Source organism: Crinia signifera, chromosome 19 (genome assembly GCF_055691185.1).
Source record: "Crinia signifera chromosome 19, ASM5569118v1, whole genome shotgun sequence".
NCBI classification, from domain to species: Eukaryota; Metazoa; Chordata; class Amphibia; order Anura; family Myobatrachidae; genus Crinia; species Crinia signifera.
The window spans coordinates 22,539,819-22,553,875 of NC_139226.1; the positions used below are offsets into that span (position 1 = coordinate 22,539,819).

General features: G+C 42.0%; 1 protein-coding gene across 1 annotated transcript; it reads right to left on the reverse strand.

The window, feature by feature from the left end:
• Nucleotides 1–10,094: 10,094 nt before the first annotated feature.
• Nucleotides 10,095–13,450, reverse strand: LOC146041478 (N-formyl peptide receptor 3-like). Its single transcript, XM_083161452.1, has 2 exons — nt 13,440–13,450; nt 10,095–11,112 (listed from the first exon to the last, which is right to left on the reverse strand). The coding sequence occupies exons 1-2, from the start codon at nt 13,448–13,450 to the stop codon at nt 10,095–10,097; spliced, it is 1,029 nt and encodes a 342-aa protein (XP_083017578.1).
• Between the last annotated feature and the right edge of the window lie 607 nt (nt 13,451–14,057).

The window sequence follows — 14,057 nt, forward strand, 5'->3', positions numbered from 1 at the left end:
GCATATGCTAATATACATGTTTAATTTTTTAGGTGGCCACCCTAAATAGCTATATATATATATATATTTATATGTTAATTAAATTGTTTTTTGATATATCAGTTTTAAGCAGTCTCCAGTCTTTTGCTATAAATGTGATCCCTTCCATGGTGCATTGGAATTTATTGTATATATATTAGCGCAATCTTCCCATTTTTCCTCTTGGATAAAATACATTTTGCTGTACAAGTTTTTGGTCTAGGCCATAGACTTGATACATATTTTGCACTGACACTAGTGCAATTTTTTGAAGATTGCTGCTCATTTTTTTTATAGAAAAACCTTTTTCCTTATAAGTGTCCATTCATTTTTAAGGGATATTAACACCCAAGTCCACCTCCGTTTTTGCGGTGGTAATGCAGAGAGACCAGCGCTGGATCCTGGATCAGTAAGTAAGTTGGTGTAAAAGTGAGGTGTGTGGATGTGCATGTAATAAAGTTATACTTCTCTGTGTGTGTGTATTCTTTTAACATTCTTTTTACAGGTGGACTACAAGTCCCAGCGGGCCCATTAATGCCCCGCATGCTGGGACTTGTGGTTCTCCAAGTCCCAGCCTGCGGGGGAGGTCTGCTGGTACTTGTAGTTCTCCTGTATAAAGCAATGTTAGGATTGCCCCGGGCTTCAGCGCTGGATGGGTGAAGCCTGGGGGGGGACCCTTTATTGGGGGGTCCCCACTCCTCCAGGTACCCCGTCCAAGGCTGACCAGCCACGGTGCTCATGGTACGACTGGGGGACCTTATGTAAAAAGTGTCCCCCGGCTGTGGCATGACACTGCGGGCTGTTCGAGCCCGGTGCTGGTTTCAAAATACGGGTGACCCCCAGATATTTTGTCCCCTGTATTTTTGGAACTAGGACCGGTCCAAGAGTCCGGGGCTGGTTTCAGAAATACGGGGGACCCCAACGCTTTTTGTCCCCCGTATTTTTGGAACCAGGTCCGGCTCAATGAGCTCGGGGCTGGTTATGCTCAGGAGGGGGGACCCCACGCAAATTTTATTTATTTTTTTACAAACACAAAATCGCACATAACCTCAAATTCGTACATTTTCATGCCTAAAAAAAACGCACATTTTCATGCCGAAAATTCTCATATTATCGCACTAAATCGCACTTTTCTTGCCGGAACAAGCATCTCATTAAATATGCGAATCCGCTGCAAAAATGCGATTTTTAAAAAGTGCGATTATGGGTGAAAAACTGACGTGCAAAAAACTCTCATTCCATTAAATGTTACCCTTGGTGTTTTTTAAAATTTTAAGTGAAATTTCCAAAAAAAACGGCTTTGAGGTTTACACCACCGGGTCCAGAGATATCTTGTTGCTGAATTTGGTGTCTCTGAGTGCCACGGTGTGTCCGCAATGCAACAGACATGCACACACACACACACACACTCTTCAACTCATTATATAGATTACAGTTGATGTATCATACAACAGATAAATACTTCCATCACTTCATCTTGATTTACTGTCCTCCCCAAAAGGATCCAGCTCAAGTGGAAAGCATAAATAAAAGTGAAAAACTTGATATGGTGAAGTAAGTTTTAATAGTACCTAAAATAATACATAAAAGGTAAATAAAAAATGCCAGGGGACGATTTCAAAGAGAACAATTACCAGCTAAATAAGATAACTGGTTTAAAACAGTTCTTAAAAGCATAATATAATAACCGGCCCATTGTGGAGGATGCAGGAATACATAGCTGGAAGACAATCATCTCTAACGCGTTGAGAGTCGACCGCATTGGAATTGATGGCACTTAAACTTAAACAACATAATGTTGTAAATATTTTATCTTTAATTAAATAATCAGGGACATTTTACCTCTAGCAAACGTATTTACTAAAGTGTGGGTTTTTAGAAGTGAAGATGTTTCAACCAATCAGAGGCTAGCTATCATCTTCTAGAAGGTTCAAGATAAGTACAATCTGATTTTTTTTTTTTTTAATCGGCACCTTACATAATACACCTGTATGAGTCTAGTTATAGCATTCATATAAAGCCTTTTCCAGTCTGGATGGTAGTGACTGCTTTAAAATATCTTTAACATTTTGTCCTATTAAGACATAGAGGACGGGATTGATGCAGCTGTTGAAGTAAATCAACCACACAGAAATGTTAAGTATTATGTCATCTGTAAAAATAATGATCTGCCCCCACTAATGGAAAAATGTTAAATGTAAAGGTACAGATAAACAAACACAGTATGACGGCAGTGATAATCTTATAGAGACGCTGTTTTCTCCTCGGTGTCTTAACTTTTCTAAGTTTAAAACAGATTAGACAATAACACATTAGAATGACAGAAAAGGGGACAAAAAACACAAAGACAAATCTTATGATGCTCACTTCTAAAAGGTAAATAGACATGTAAATGTCATAGTTAATAATTATATGAGGAAAACTCAGGATGATGCTCACCACCCAAACTATTGAGGAAATGCAGCAAAATAATTTACGTGTTCTGTATGTTTTGGACCAAATTGGCCACATTATGGAAACACAGCGCTCAATACTCATGGCGGTTAAAATATAGACACTAGCGCACATGGTCATAAACCATAAGAAAGTCATGAATAAATCACTATTATTATGAAAGCTTACAAATTTAAATGGGATAGACATACAACTTATGACGTCAGCTATGGCCAGGTTAAGGAACCACACGGCACTGATTGTCTTTAGCTTGAATCCAGCGATCCAGATAACCAAACTGTTCCCTACAATTCCCAAAACAAAAATGATACTGTACGAAAGGATTGTCAGCATTGCATATATTGGGAATCTTTGTAAAAATGATCGGGTTCAGTCCAAGTAGAGAACGTCTGATTGTCCGAGAGATCATATTGCACAGCAGATGGTGTCCTGAAAGCAGAAAAGAGCAAAGACTCTCCTGGATCCATTCGCATCTTGCCCTCTTCATTGTGAAGCTGGCAGGATGAAAATAAATCCAATTTATGCAAGAAGAGAGAAAGGAATGTCCTTGGCAGGTGCACCTAAGAATTTTAAAATATAACCTTTATTAAAGTATCAGTAAAATACTGCAAGATAATTAAAAAACAATAATGACATACAAAGGTGGGGATCACACATTAAAACTAAGGTGGCAGGCAGAAGTTGCTGATAGTATTTATGTAGTGTTTTATACGTTTGTAATGTGTTTTATACAGTGCTTCGGCTACCCACTTCTGTACAGTGATGTGGGTCTGCAGACCCCACACGTTGCTGTTAACAGAATTAGGTAAAGGGTGCCAAGAGTGGGTCTTCTGACCTCTAATAACTCTTAAGGCCTTAGACTTGTACAGGCTCTAAGTGCTGGTTCCTCTAGTGAAGGTCAGGGTGTCCCGCTGCGTTATAGCAGATTGGAATCGCAGCCCTGTGAGGCGATTTTTTTTTTTTTTTACTTTTTTTACATTGACAAATGACAATGACAGCTAATTCAAATGGACACAACACTTTACAGCCAATACTATGACGTTTGGCCTCGATTTGAAATCCGAGCTTGGTGGATTTAACAGATTCTGCGCTGTTCAGTTCTAGTAACAACTTACATTTATAAAGCTAGGCAGCCGCAGCACATATACAGGTCAAAACTTGGACAGAACAATTATGTATCATCAATTAAAGAAATTCAGCATAATTTCTCCCAGCAAGTGTGGATAAATTATACAGGGCAATCATCAGGGAATCATAAGGAGACATTTGAGGAAAAAATACTTCACAGAAAGGTTAGTGGACAAGCGGAATAGCCTCCCATCAGAGGTGGTAGAGACTAAAACTGGGTACACACTACCCGATCTGCATGAATGAATGATAGTACCCACTATATCCTTAATGATGCGAGCTTCCGCAAATCATTAATAATAACATAGGCAAACAAGGGGGGGGGGGGGGGGGTTCTGGTTACCCGGAAACCCCCTTCCTCTTGGCAAGTGCCTTAAATTATGACAACGATAGCTGGTTTATAATATGATCAATACAGCTGTCACCACACCATGCAGTGGAAGGGACAGTGCAGAGCTCCTGCATATGCCCAGTGTACCAGCTTCCTCTACCATGTCACGACCACTATATCTGCCACTCATGCCTCCCATGCCATGGCTGCCCCTGGGGTTCCTAACAGGGTAATTCAGACCCTGGCACTCATCTCCGCTGTCAGTTCCCTTGTTCCTGGGCTGCGTGATGTCACGCTGTCATCTCATGGTGACAGTGGTAGCATGCGCGCCGGTGACATGCGGGGCCTGGACGGCATGGGGCCTGAGTTGCTTTAGTGTTCTGTGTCCTGTCTGGGTCTGGCTGGACACGCTGGCTGGTGCATGCTGCATACACTTCCTGCTTCTGAAACCTGTCGCCCTCCTCGGCGGCCATCTTGTTGGTTTCTCATATCAGGCTGCACTGCCAATTTCCATTCAACCAATCACAGTGCAGCTCTCCCTTCAAATACTGACTTGCTGGGCCAAACCTGCAGTCAGAACAATGATGTCCTTATGCTAGGCATCTGACTCTCCTTGCTGCTGGTAGCGCTGCTACTTCTTGTTCCAGAGACTCTATCCGGTATCCTGCTACACCCGCTGTCTTCAACCTTCACATCGCAGACCCCTACTGCCGCCTTAACGGACCGGACAAGGTTAGCCCCCAAAGGAGTCATCCTTTCTCCAGCCTGATGGTTATTCCTCTTTGATCCCTACTGGTTAAAGCTATTAGGGTTGTCAGCACACCCTTCCCGGATTCATCCAATCATCCAACCATCCAATCATCCAATCACCCAATCGTCCAACCATCCAACCTTTCATTCAATCATCCAATTCGGCAATCCAGTCATCCAATTCTTCAAGTTTTAATTTATTTCTTCAAACCTTCAAGTCTAGTCATCTCTTCATCCCAATCATCTGCAAGCTCTACAATAAGTGTTGCATATCATTGACTTTGTTTACTCATTATCTACAGTATTATCCTTGTGCCATTCCTCATCCTCTGTACCATCGTATCTTTATTAACACTGGATTTGCTTTTATCCAATTGCCGTCCTCCCTTCTGTCATCTATGCAAAAACCATATATCAAAGCACCTAGCCTCCGTTTCACTCCAGCCGGTGCTACCGGAAACGTGACATACCACATTTACTGTATGTGTGGATCTGAGCCCTCAAACATCACAATGGACCAGAGAGCAGCTGCCAGGAGGAAGAGACAGGAGCCTTACCAGGAACTGGAACATTGTGAGCTTAGAAAGTGCAGTACTGGTTCTATTATGGCAGAACAGATGGTGTAATGGTTTGCATTACTGCCTCACAACACTGAGGTCATGGGTTCTAATCCCACCATGTCCCTCACTGTGAGGAGTTTGTATATTCTCCCCAAACTTGTGTGGGTTTTCTCCGGGTACTCCGGTTTCCTCCCACAATCCAAAAATATATGGGTAGGCTAATTGGCTCCTCAAAAATTAACCCTAGAATGTCTGTGTGCATGTACATGTGGTAGGGAATATAGATTGTAAGCTCCACTGGGGCAGGGACTGATGTGAATGTTCAAATATTCTCTGCGGAATATGTATGCGCTATATAAGAAACTGGTAATAAATAATATGTGTAAGTATTTATTCATTATGATATGTTTAACCTTTTCCTGACCACTTAACTTATGTAAATGTTTAAAATATCCTATACCATAGACCAGGGCTGGGCAACACTGGCCCTCCAGATGTTAGTGAAATACACATCCCAGGATGCTTTGCATTAGTTTTGCTATGTGGCCATGCTGAAACTGATGCAAGGCATGCTGGGATGTGTAGTTCACTAACATCTGGAGGGCCGGTGTTGCCTAGCCCTGCTATAGACCATCTGTACTCTTAAATATTAATACTGGGTTCCATACAGTATCCTTTGTTTAAAAAGACCAATACTACACCGCCAGACTCCCGTACTTACTCCAATGGGAGATATATTTATTACATTTGGAAATACCCTCTAAAAATCCTACGTTTGCCACTTAATAACCCTGATCATTTGAATATGCCACTGTGGAAGATAAACTTAACTTTTAATCAAGGTCCTTCATAGATCTGTAAGACTGATATCAATCGATTGAGAGACGAATGAAGTGCGCACACACAGGTTGCGATTCCAACACACGTCTGGCTTCTCGTTTATTTTGTCCAGGGATATATACATGCATATACAGTTTCCATACGTCATATTTAGATAAGAAATACATGAGGCTGATTCTTTGTTTCAGGGTCCTGCTCACCCTCCTGCCCGCCCTCCTCTTTTGCTGTCTGTTGGTACCAAGACATTCCTATGCTCTGAGACTTTCTTCATGTTTTCTTGATCGTAAAGTGGGGGGTGGGAGTCTATAAATTTACTGTTTCAGGACTAGAATACAGAGTGTCAGAATATATTATAACTCCTAAAAGAAGAGACAAAATGGCTTCTCTCATGATTATTATATTGTTGTCTCTTTCACCACCCAGTCTGACGATACCATCAGTGACTGCATGTTCAGCGGGGTCCCAGTGATAGCACTGAATTACATAATTAACAGTTTTTAAAGTGTTTTGCCACAGTTTGTTTGTGTTCACAGGACCCCAGACATTAACAACAATTAATAGTACAGTTCGTATGAATCATATTTTTTTATGCAGATAAAATCACAATGACATACAGAAAATAGGCACGCTACATATCATTTTAGCAAAAGCTGCTTGTACGTCTATTTGCCAGGAATCGCCGCTCCTGCTAATTTTCCAAATCATGCTAAGCAATTAACAGGCTTGCACAAGGTGAGATTAACTCTGGCAGGGTTGCATATAACTGATCGCAAGGGCTCTGAATTTGAACAGGTCTGAATAACAATATTGTTAAAAAGAAAACGGGGGCAGACTAGATGGGCCAAGTGGTTCTTATCTGCTGTCACATTTTATGGACGAGATTTAACAGTGTGATTTTTAGACTTTTGCCATTTTTTTCACAAACTAATGCCGAATTTGTGCATTTACCGACAATCGCACATTTAATAGGATGCGAATTGCGCTAAAATCACACTTTTTGCCTTGAAAATCGCACATTTTAACCCGTTGATTTTTTTTTTCATACTTCAATTCGTATTTTTTCTCACACTTCCATGTGCATCCAGATGTTTTGCCGGTACTTGTTTCCTAGCACGGCGCCCGTCGGGGGTTGATCACATACCTTAAGTTAAGGTACTAAAGGTATGCGATCTTCGCGATTTTCTGTCAATTAGCAGGCTTTATTACTGGGAATGAGAAAATCGCGTTGATCGCGTCATCGCATGCCATTATAATGGCATGTGATGCGAGCGACGCGATCAACGCAATATTACCATAGAGGTCAATGTTAAATGAGCTTATAAAGTTAAAATCGCGTTGATCGCGTCGATCGCATGGCATTATAGTGGCATGCGATGCGATTAACGCAATTTTACATAGGGAACAATGTAAAAAGGGCCAATGAGCCCTTTTTTTGATTGTATATGCCCCCTCATGGGTATTAAGTATGGTTAATGGTCCCCCATTGTTAACGCCACCCCACTATTGACGCCAACCCGAAGTGTGGTGAGTGCAGAGAGCCCACGAGGGGCGGCGGTACGCGTCCTCCGACCTTTTCATACCCCACTATCCACGTCGGCGTGGAGTTGACATTATAAAGTGTGGCGAGCGCAGCGAGCCACCGAGCAGAAGCATGGCGATCTCAGCGAGCCCCGCGAGGGGACACGTATACCTGAGAAGTTATGCTCGTCCCCTCGCAGGGCTCGCTGGGCTCGCCACGCTTCGGGCTCACCACACTTTATAAAATCAACTCCAAGACGATGTGGATAGTGGGGGTATGAAAAGGTCGGAGGATGCATACCGCCGCCCCTCGCGGGCTTGCTGCAGTCGCCACGCTTTGTGTTGGCGTCAATAGTGGGGTGGCATTAACAATGGGGGGCATTTCAACCATGAGGGGGGGTTGGCAATTAAAATTGAGGTTTTTAGGGCTTTTTACATTGGAATCAATGTAAAATTGGGTCTCAGGGACAAAAGTCTTAAATCTGCACTCTTTCATCTCGCCTCTGGTTTTTTAAGTAATATCAATATAGGTATATAGAGGCCCATTTCCAGCAATCATCACTCCAGTGTTCTAATGGCACATTGTGTTTGCTAATGGATGATTAAAAATCCCATGAGACCTTCCTTTGAGATTATTGAGTATCTGGAGCATCGCATTTGTGGGTTCGATTATCCTCTCAAAATTGCAAAAAAAAAATGAACTTTCATGTGAAACTTGACAGTCTATTCTTTTTCTTCTAAATCAGGCTTTCCCAACCATGGTCCTCAAGGCACACTAACTGTGCAGGTTTTGTAGATATCCAGACTTGAGCACAGGTGACTTAATTAGAACCTGAGTGATTCTGATTAAACCATCTGTGCTGATGCCTGGATATCATTAAAACCTGCACTGTTGATGTGCCTTGAGGACCGTGGTTGGGAACGCCTGTTCTAAAGGAAGGCTATTCCATGCGAAAAATCACCAAGAAATTGAACATTTCCTACAATGGTGTGTACTACTCCCTTCTTGTGCTGTTCATTGAAGGAGGAATATCTACCTACGGATGGCAGTACGGATGGTGTCATAGTTAGCATTATTTCCTCACAGCACTGAGGTCATGGGTTTAATTTCCACCATGGCTATAACTGTGCAGAGTTTGTATATTCTCCTCATACTTGCATGTACTCTGGTTTACTCCCAAAAATATACTGGTAGGCTAATTGGCTCCCAACAAATTAACCCGAGAATGTTTGTGTGTGCGTGTACATGTGGTAGGGAATATAGCAGTGACGTGGAGTGAGGTTAGTGTCAGGTGAGGCGGGAGTTATTTGGGACAGTGACAGTGGGGAAGTAGGGACAGTGACAGCGAGGAGAGTAACAAGGGGGGATAGGGGAGAGTGACAGCAAGGGATGGGGGAGAGTGACAGTGGGGGATGGGGGTAGAGTGACAGTGGGGGATGGGGGTAGAGTTGCAGTGATGACAAAGGGCTGAAGCATACTTTTGAAGCCTACCTGGGCTCCAGCAGCATTGGCGGCGGGAGATGGGAGGTCAGCCATGACACCAGGTGGATGGGATACAGCTGGCCCAGGCTGCAGCGGCAGGAGGATGGAGGGAGGCAATACAGCTCCTCCTGGAGCCTGTCCCGCACAAGTTCCCCATCCGCCCTCCGCTCCCAGCACTGCAGGTTACTGCTGAAGCCTCCAGGCTCTGCTCTAAGCCATGCTTCTGTCCCAGCCACATGTGACAGTGGATCAGTCTGTCAGTGTGTGACAGACTGACCCGCTGTCCTATCACATCTGTCTCAGTGACAGGGGGTGTGCTTTGATGGGGGCTGATGGCACGTCCCTGTCACTGATGCAGATGTGAAGGTGCCGCTTCCCTGTGTCTTTTTAATGGGCTTTTCAGCCTCTTTTGTGCCCACAACTTATACCTGCCCCCTGCTGCTGACAGTTTTCAGCTGGAAGCACAGCTCTCGCTGCCTCCCAGCCTTCCCACAGCATCACACACCATAAATTATATTAAAAAAAATACAAATAAGATATTTATAACACAGTATATGTGTTATAAATATCATCTTTGTATTTTATTTTATGATTTATGGCAGGAGAGGCTCTGCCTCCACTACCTCCCCTGACTGCTCGCCCCTGGAATATAGATTATAAGCTTCACTGGGGCAGGGACTGATGTGAATGTTCAAATATTCTCTGTAAAGTGCTGCAGAATATGTGTGCTCTGTATAAGAAACTGTTAATAAATAAATAAATAGCTATGCAGATATTCCTTTAAAAAACAGACATTTGCATGTAGTATAGTTATTTACCACATTAACAATGTGTAGAGTGTATTTCTGATTAATTTAATGTTATCTTCATTGAAAAAAAATAAAAAAAACAGCCCATTTCTTTCAAAAATAAGGACATTTCTAAGTGACCCCAAGCTTTTGAACGGTAGTGTATTTACATTTTTTTTTTACCAATATCATCCATACAACATTTTATTGTATCCGAAAAAAAATTATAATAATGAAGAATCCAAATTTGGAGCTTGAAATGTGGCCTTGGGATTGTCCAAGCAGTTGAAGTCAGCCCGCTCATTTAAAGCATTTTCTAACACGGCTGGTATGGAGATTATAAAACTTTTCTTGAAATCATGGGTGAAGAAGACATAGAGCAAGGGATTGATGCAGCTGCTGAAGTAAGCCAAGCAGACGGAAACTTCTGTAATGACAGTATCAATTTGCTGGTATTCCATATTTAGAGTTATTAATGGCCAAGTGTTATATGGAAACCAGCAGATGAAGAAGCATACTATGACAGCGGTGATAACACGGATGGGTCTATGAGAACGATTTGATTTTCTAATTCCTCTGATTTTGGCAAAAATTAAGCCATAAGATAACAAGAAAATGATGAAAGGAAATGAAAACATGCAGATGTTTCTTGTGATATAAATGGCATTGGGCTTTCCATATGAATAATATTTAGGAAAACATTCAGTGACACCGTTAAGCCGATGGTTAAACACCAGATAAGGGACACTAGTAAGTAGGCAGAGCAGCCACACCATTACAGCTATGATGGTGGCCAACCTGGGCGTCCTGTGTGTTTTGGTCCAAATTGGCCAAAAAACGGAGACAAATCGGTCAATGCTGATGACGGTCATGAAATAGACACTGCTCAACATGTTTATGAAGAGAATTGTTATACCAGCTTTACAGAGGTAATGAAAAAAACTAATTTCCCAATAGATAGCCCATTCAGATATACGCAAGGGGAGAGAAATGCATGTGACAAAGTCAGCGATAGCCAAGTTTAGGAACCACACGGCATTGACTGTCTTCATCTTAAAGCCGGCAATCCAGATGACCAAACCATTTCCTATGGTCCCCAATATTAAAGTCACACTGTACCATATGATGGACATTGCCCTCATCTTATCTATTATGGTCTCATAATCTGTCTCATAATCTGTTTCATAATCAGTGTCATCATAAGTGAGGTTTGAATTGAGCCAGTTGTCTTCAGTAAGGTCCCTGAAAATAAAATGAACCAATTTACTTATAAGTGTATACAAATTAGAAATACATATTTTTTTAAATAATGGAAATGTGGATCCTGTTGCTTGATTCTTACCCACCAAACCCTTTTACTGTTGACTTCAATTCACTACATTTTCCTACTCATTTCCCCTTCATTGTGTTGCTATTTCCTTAAATTTGCATCTGTAGACTAGAATAAGAGATGGTGTCAATTCGTAGAGCAGATGCCTCCTTGCTACTTTTTCCTATTTTTTTTTTGTCTAATGTTCCCATACACCTACGGTGTATCGGGGCAATCCCCCGATCTCCTGACTGACACATCGGGGAATGGGGATATCAAACATGCTTAAAACCACAGATTCCCTGTCCCGGGGAGATTGCATAATTGGGGCCTTTTTACGTGCTAAATATACCTCCCAATCATTGATGCCTGTCGATCGGCGGGTCATGGGATCATGTATTGAGCATGAAGGTATATGGACTCCTTTAGTTACATATAAAGATATGTGGTTCAATTCTCTAGTAATTCACATCGGTAAACACAACCAAAACCTAGTACGGATCTTCCCATGTTTCAAAATGTGTATTTTAAATCTACAGTTTGGTTTTCAGATTACTAAAATTTACATGGTATTAGCTGTTTTTATTTATTTTCATCTATTTCTTTAGCAATAATTATAGTTGAATCAATTTTAATTAGAACACAAAACAAAAAAATGAAATGCACAGCTCTAGGTAACTTATAGTACAGTGTACTAGGCACTGAGGCTGAGTATTTTTGTGTGGCTAATAGTGACAATGACAATGACCACAGAGCATAATGAACTGAAATCATCATTTCAGCTCTATCATTGTCTCAGCTCTCTAAAGCCCACTAAATGTGGACTCTGGAGACACAAGGGTTGACTGTGGCACACTGCCAATATCGGATGAAGTGAAGTAATACTTTGATTATGGGCATGCTACTACAGTGAGTCACACCCATGCAGAGTTGCAGGTTTAATTTGAAGAGCATTTAACAAGAAGTGTATTGAATGTGTGGTGAGTGTTCCTGGGCAGTGATAGGAGATGGCTTAGTGCATGCATGAAGATGGCCTGACTTATGGGCATCTTAGGCAAGTGTTGTGGATGTGCCACTAAAAAGAAGCTGTGTACACAACCTATCAACCTCCTACAAAGAAGGACAGTAAAGCTACACTGACCATGTGGCTGGTGCAAATTTTGGTGGTGTAGCCAATGGTGCATTGTCAGATGCCACCAACAGTATTACTGTAGGTACAGATACTTAAAGTGTACATTTTAGTCCTTCAGACACAAGGATGTAGTCATGGGAAGGGCTTTATAGCGGTATTTATATAAAGGCACTAATATTGATTTAACAAAAATGGAATCTACAATAGAAAAATGAATAATTAGAGCGAGTAGGGGCAGAAGCATCATTAGCTTTTGTGACATGCGGTGTGACTGCAGGAACTAATAAGCGGTTGTGCCGCTAAAAATGGGGGAATGTCGTCATCATCAGAAGGGGCATGGGCTTGCTGTATGCAGCATGGCCTCATGGCCCAACTCCTCGTTTTGTCACCCCGGGAGTCTCAGAGATGTGGCATGTCACCAATGACAGTGTTGGCTGCAGTGCCGGCCCCTGCACTGTGACAGGAGCAACATGCTGCTTGTCATGTTACAGTTTAGCACCTGGCTCCTGTCACTGAGCAGGAGCCGGCATTTGCGTGTCACCCTTGGCGGGTCACATACAGGTTCTGCCCACAACCCGCGCTCCCCCATATGACGTCACTGAGTGCGGGGTCTATGTACTGAGCATTGGAGAAAGATAAAGTAAAGGGAGAAAAAGTACCAGACAACCTATCATTTTTCAAAACATACCTTGTAACATGGCAGTTAGGTACTTTATTACTCTCTATTGTATCACTTATCAAGGCTTAGTACATAGACTAGTAGATACTGTAGGGTGCTTTTGTGTCTACAGGTGCCCATACACGTACCAATTCTATGGCACGTTTTGTGCTTAATAAGCATCGCATCACATCGCATTGCATGCGTTGTGCATGTGATGTCCGTGCGATGCAATGCGTTCATCGCACAGTACAAAAAGTATGTGCTGCACTTTTTCCTTCTCATTCTCCAAAATAGTATTAGCATGATTCAGAGGTAAGGTGCCCATACACGTACCGATTCTATGGTACGTTTTGTGCTAAATAAGCATCGCATTGCATTGTATGCATTGTGCATGCGATGTGCGTGCAATGCGATGATTATTTAGCACAAAACTTACCATAGAATCGGTACGTGTATGGGCACCTTACCTCTGAATCATACCAATACTATTTCGGAGAATGAGAAGGAAAAAGTGCAATACGCAGAAACATTCACAAGCAGCCTGTGCTCTATTATGTTTTATAACAGTGTACTGCATGAATGTACTGCATGAGTACACTGTATTAGTGTACTGTAATAGTGTATTGCATACTGTAGGTTTACTATATTAGTGTACTGTAATGGTGTATTGCATTGGTGTACTGTGTTTTAGTGTGCTATATAAGTGTATTGTATTGGTGTGTTGTATTAGTGTATTGTATTGGTGTGCTGTATAAATGTACTGTATTGGTGTGCAGCAGTGGCGTAAGTTCTTCCCAGTTGTTTGGAGACAAAATAAATATTTGTGCCCCCCCACACAGAACCTTATATAAATATATGTATGTATGTGTGTATGTTATGTATATTATGTTTACAATAAATAGAGTGTGACGTCTAGGGAGGGAGAGTCAGCCACAAAAGTGATATCTATGGCTTTCAATTAACTGATTTAAACTGGCAGGGGAGGAGAGGTGCCCCCTTGGGAGCAGGAGCCCGGCGGCAGATGACTCCATTGCCTCCCAAAGTTCTGCCTCTGGTGTGCTGTATTAGTGTACAGTATTGGTGTG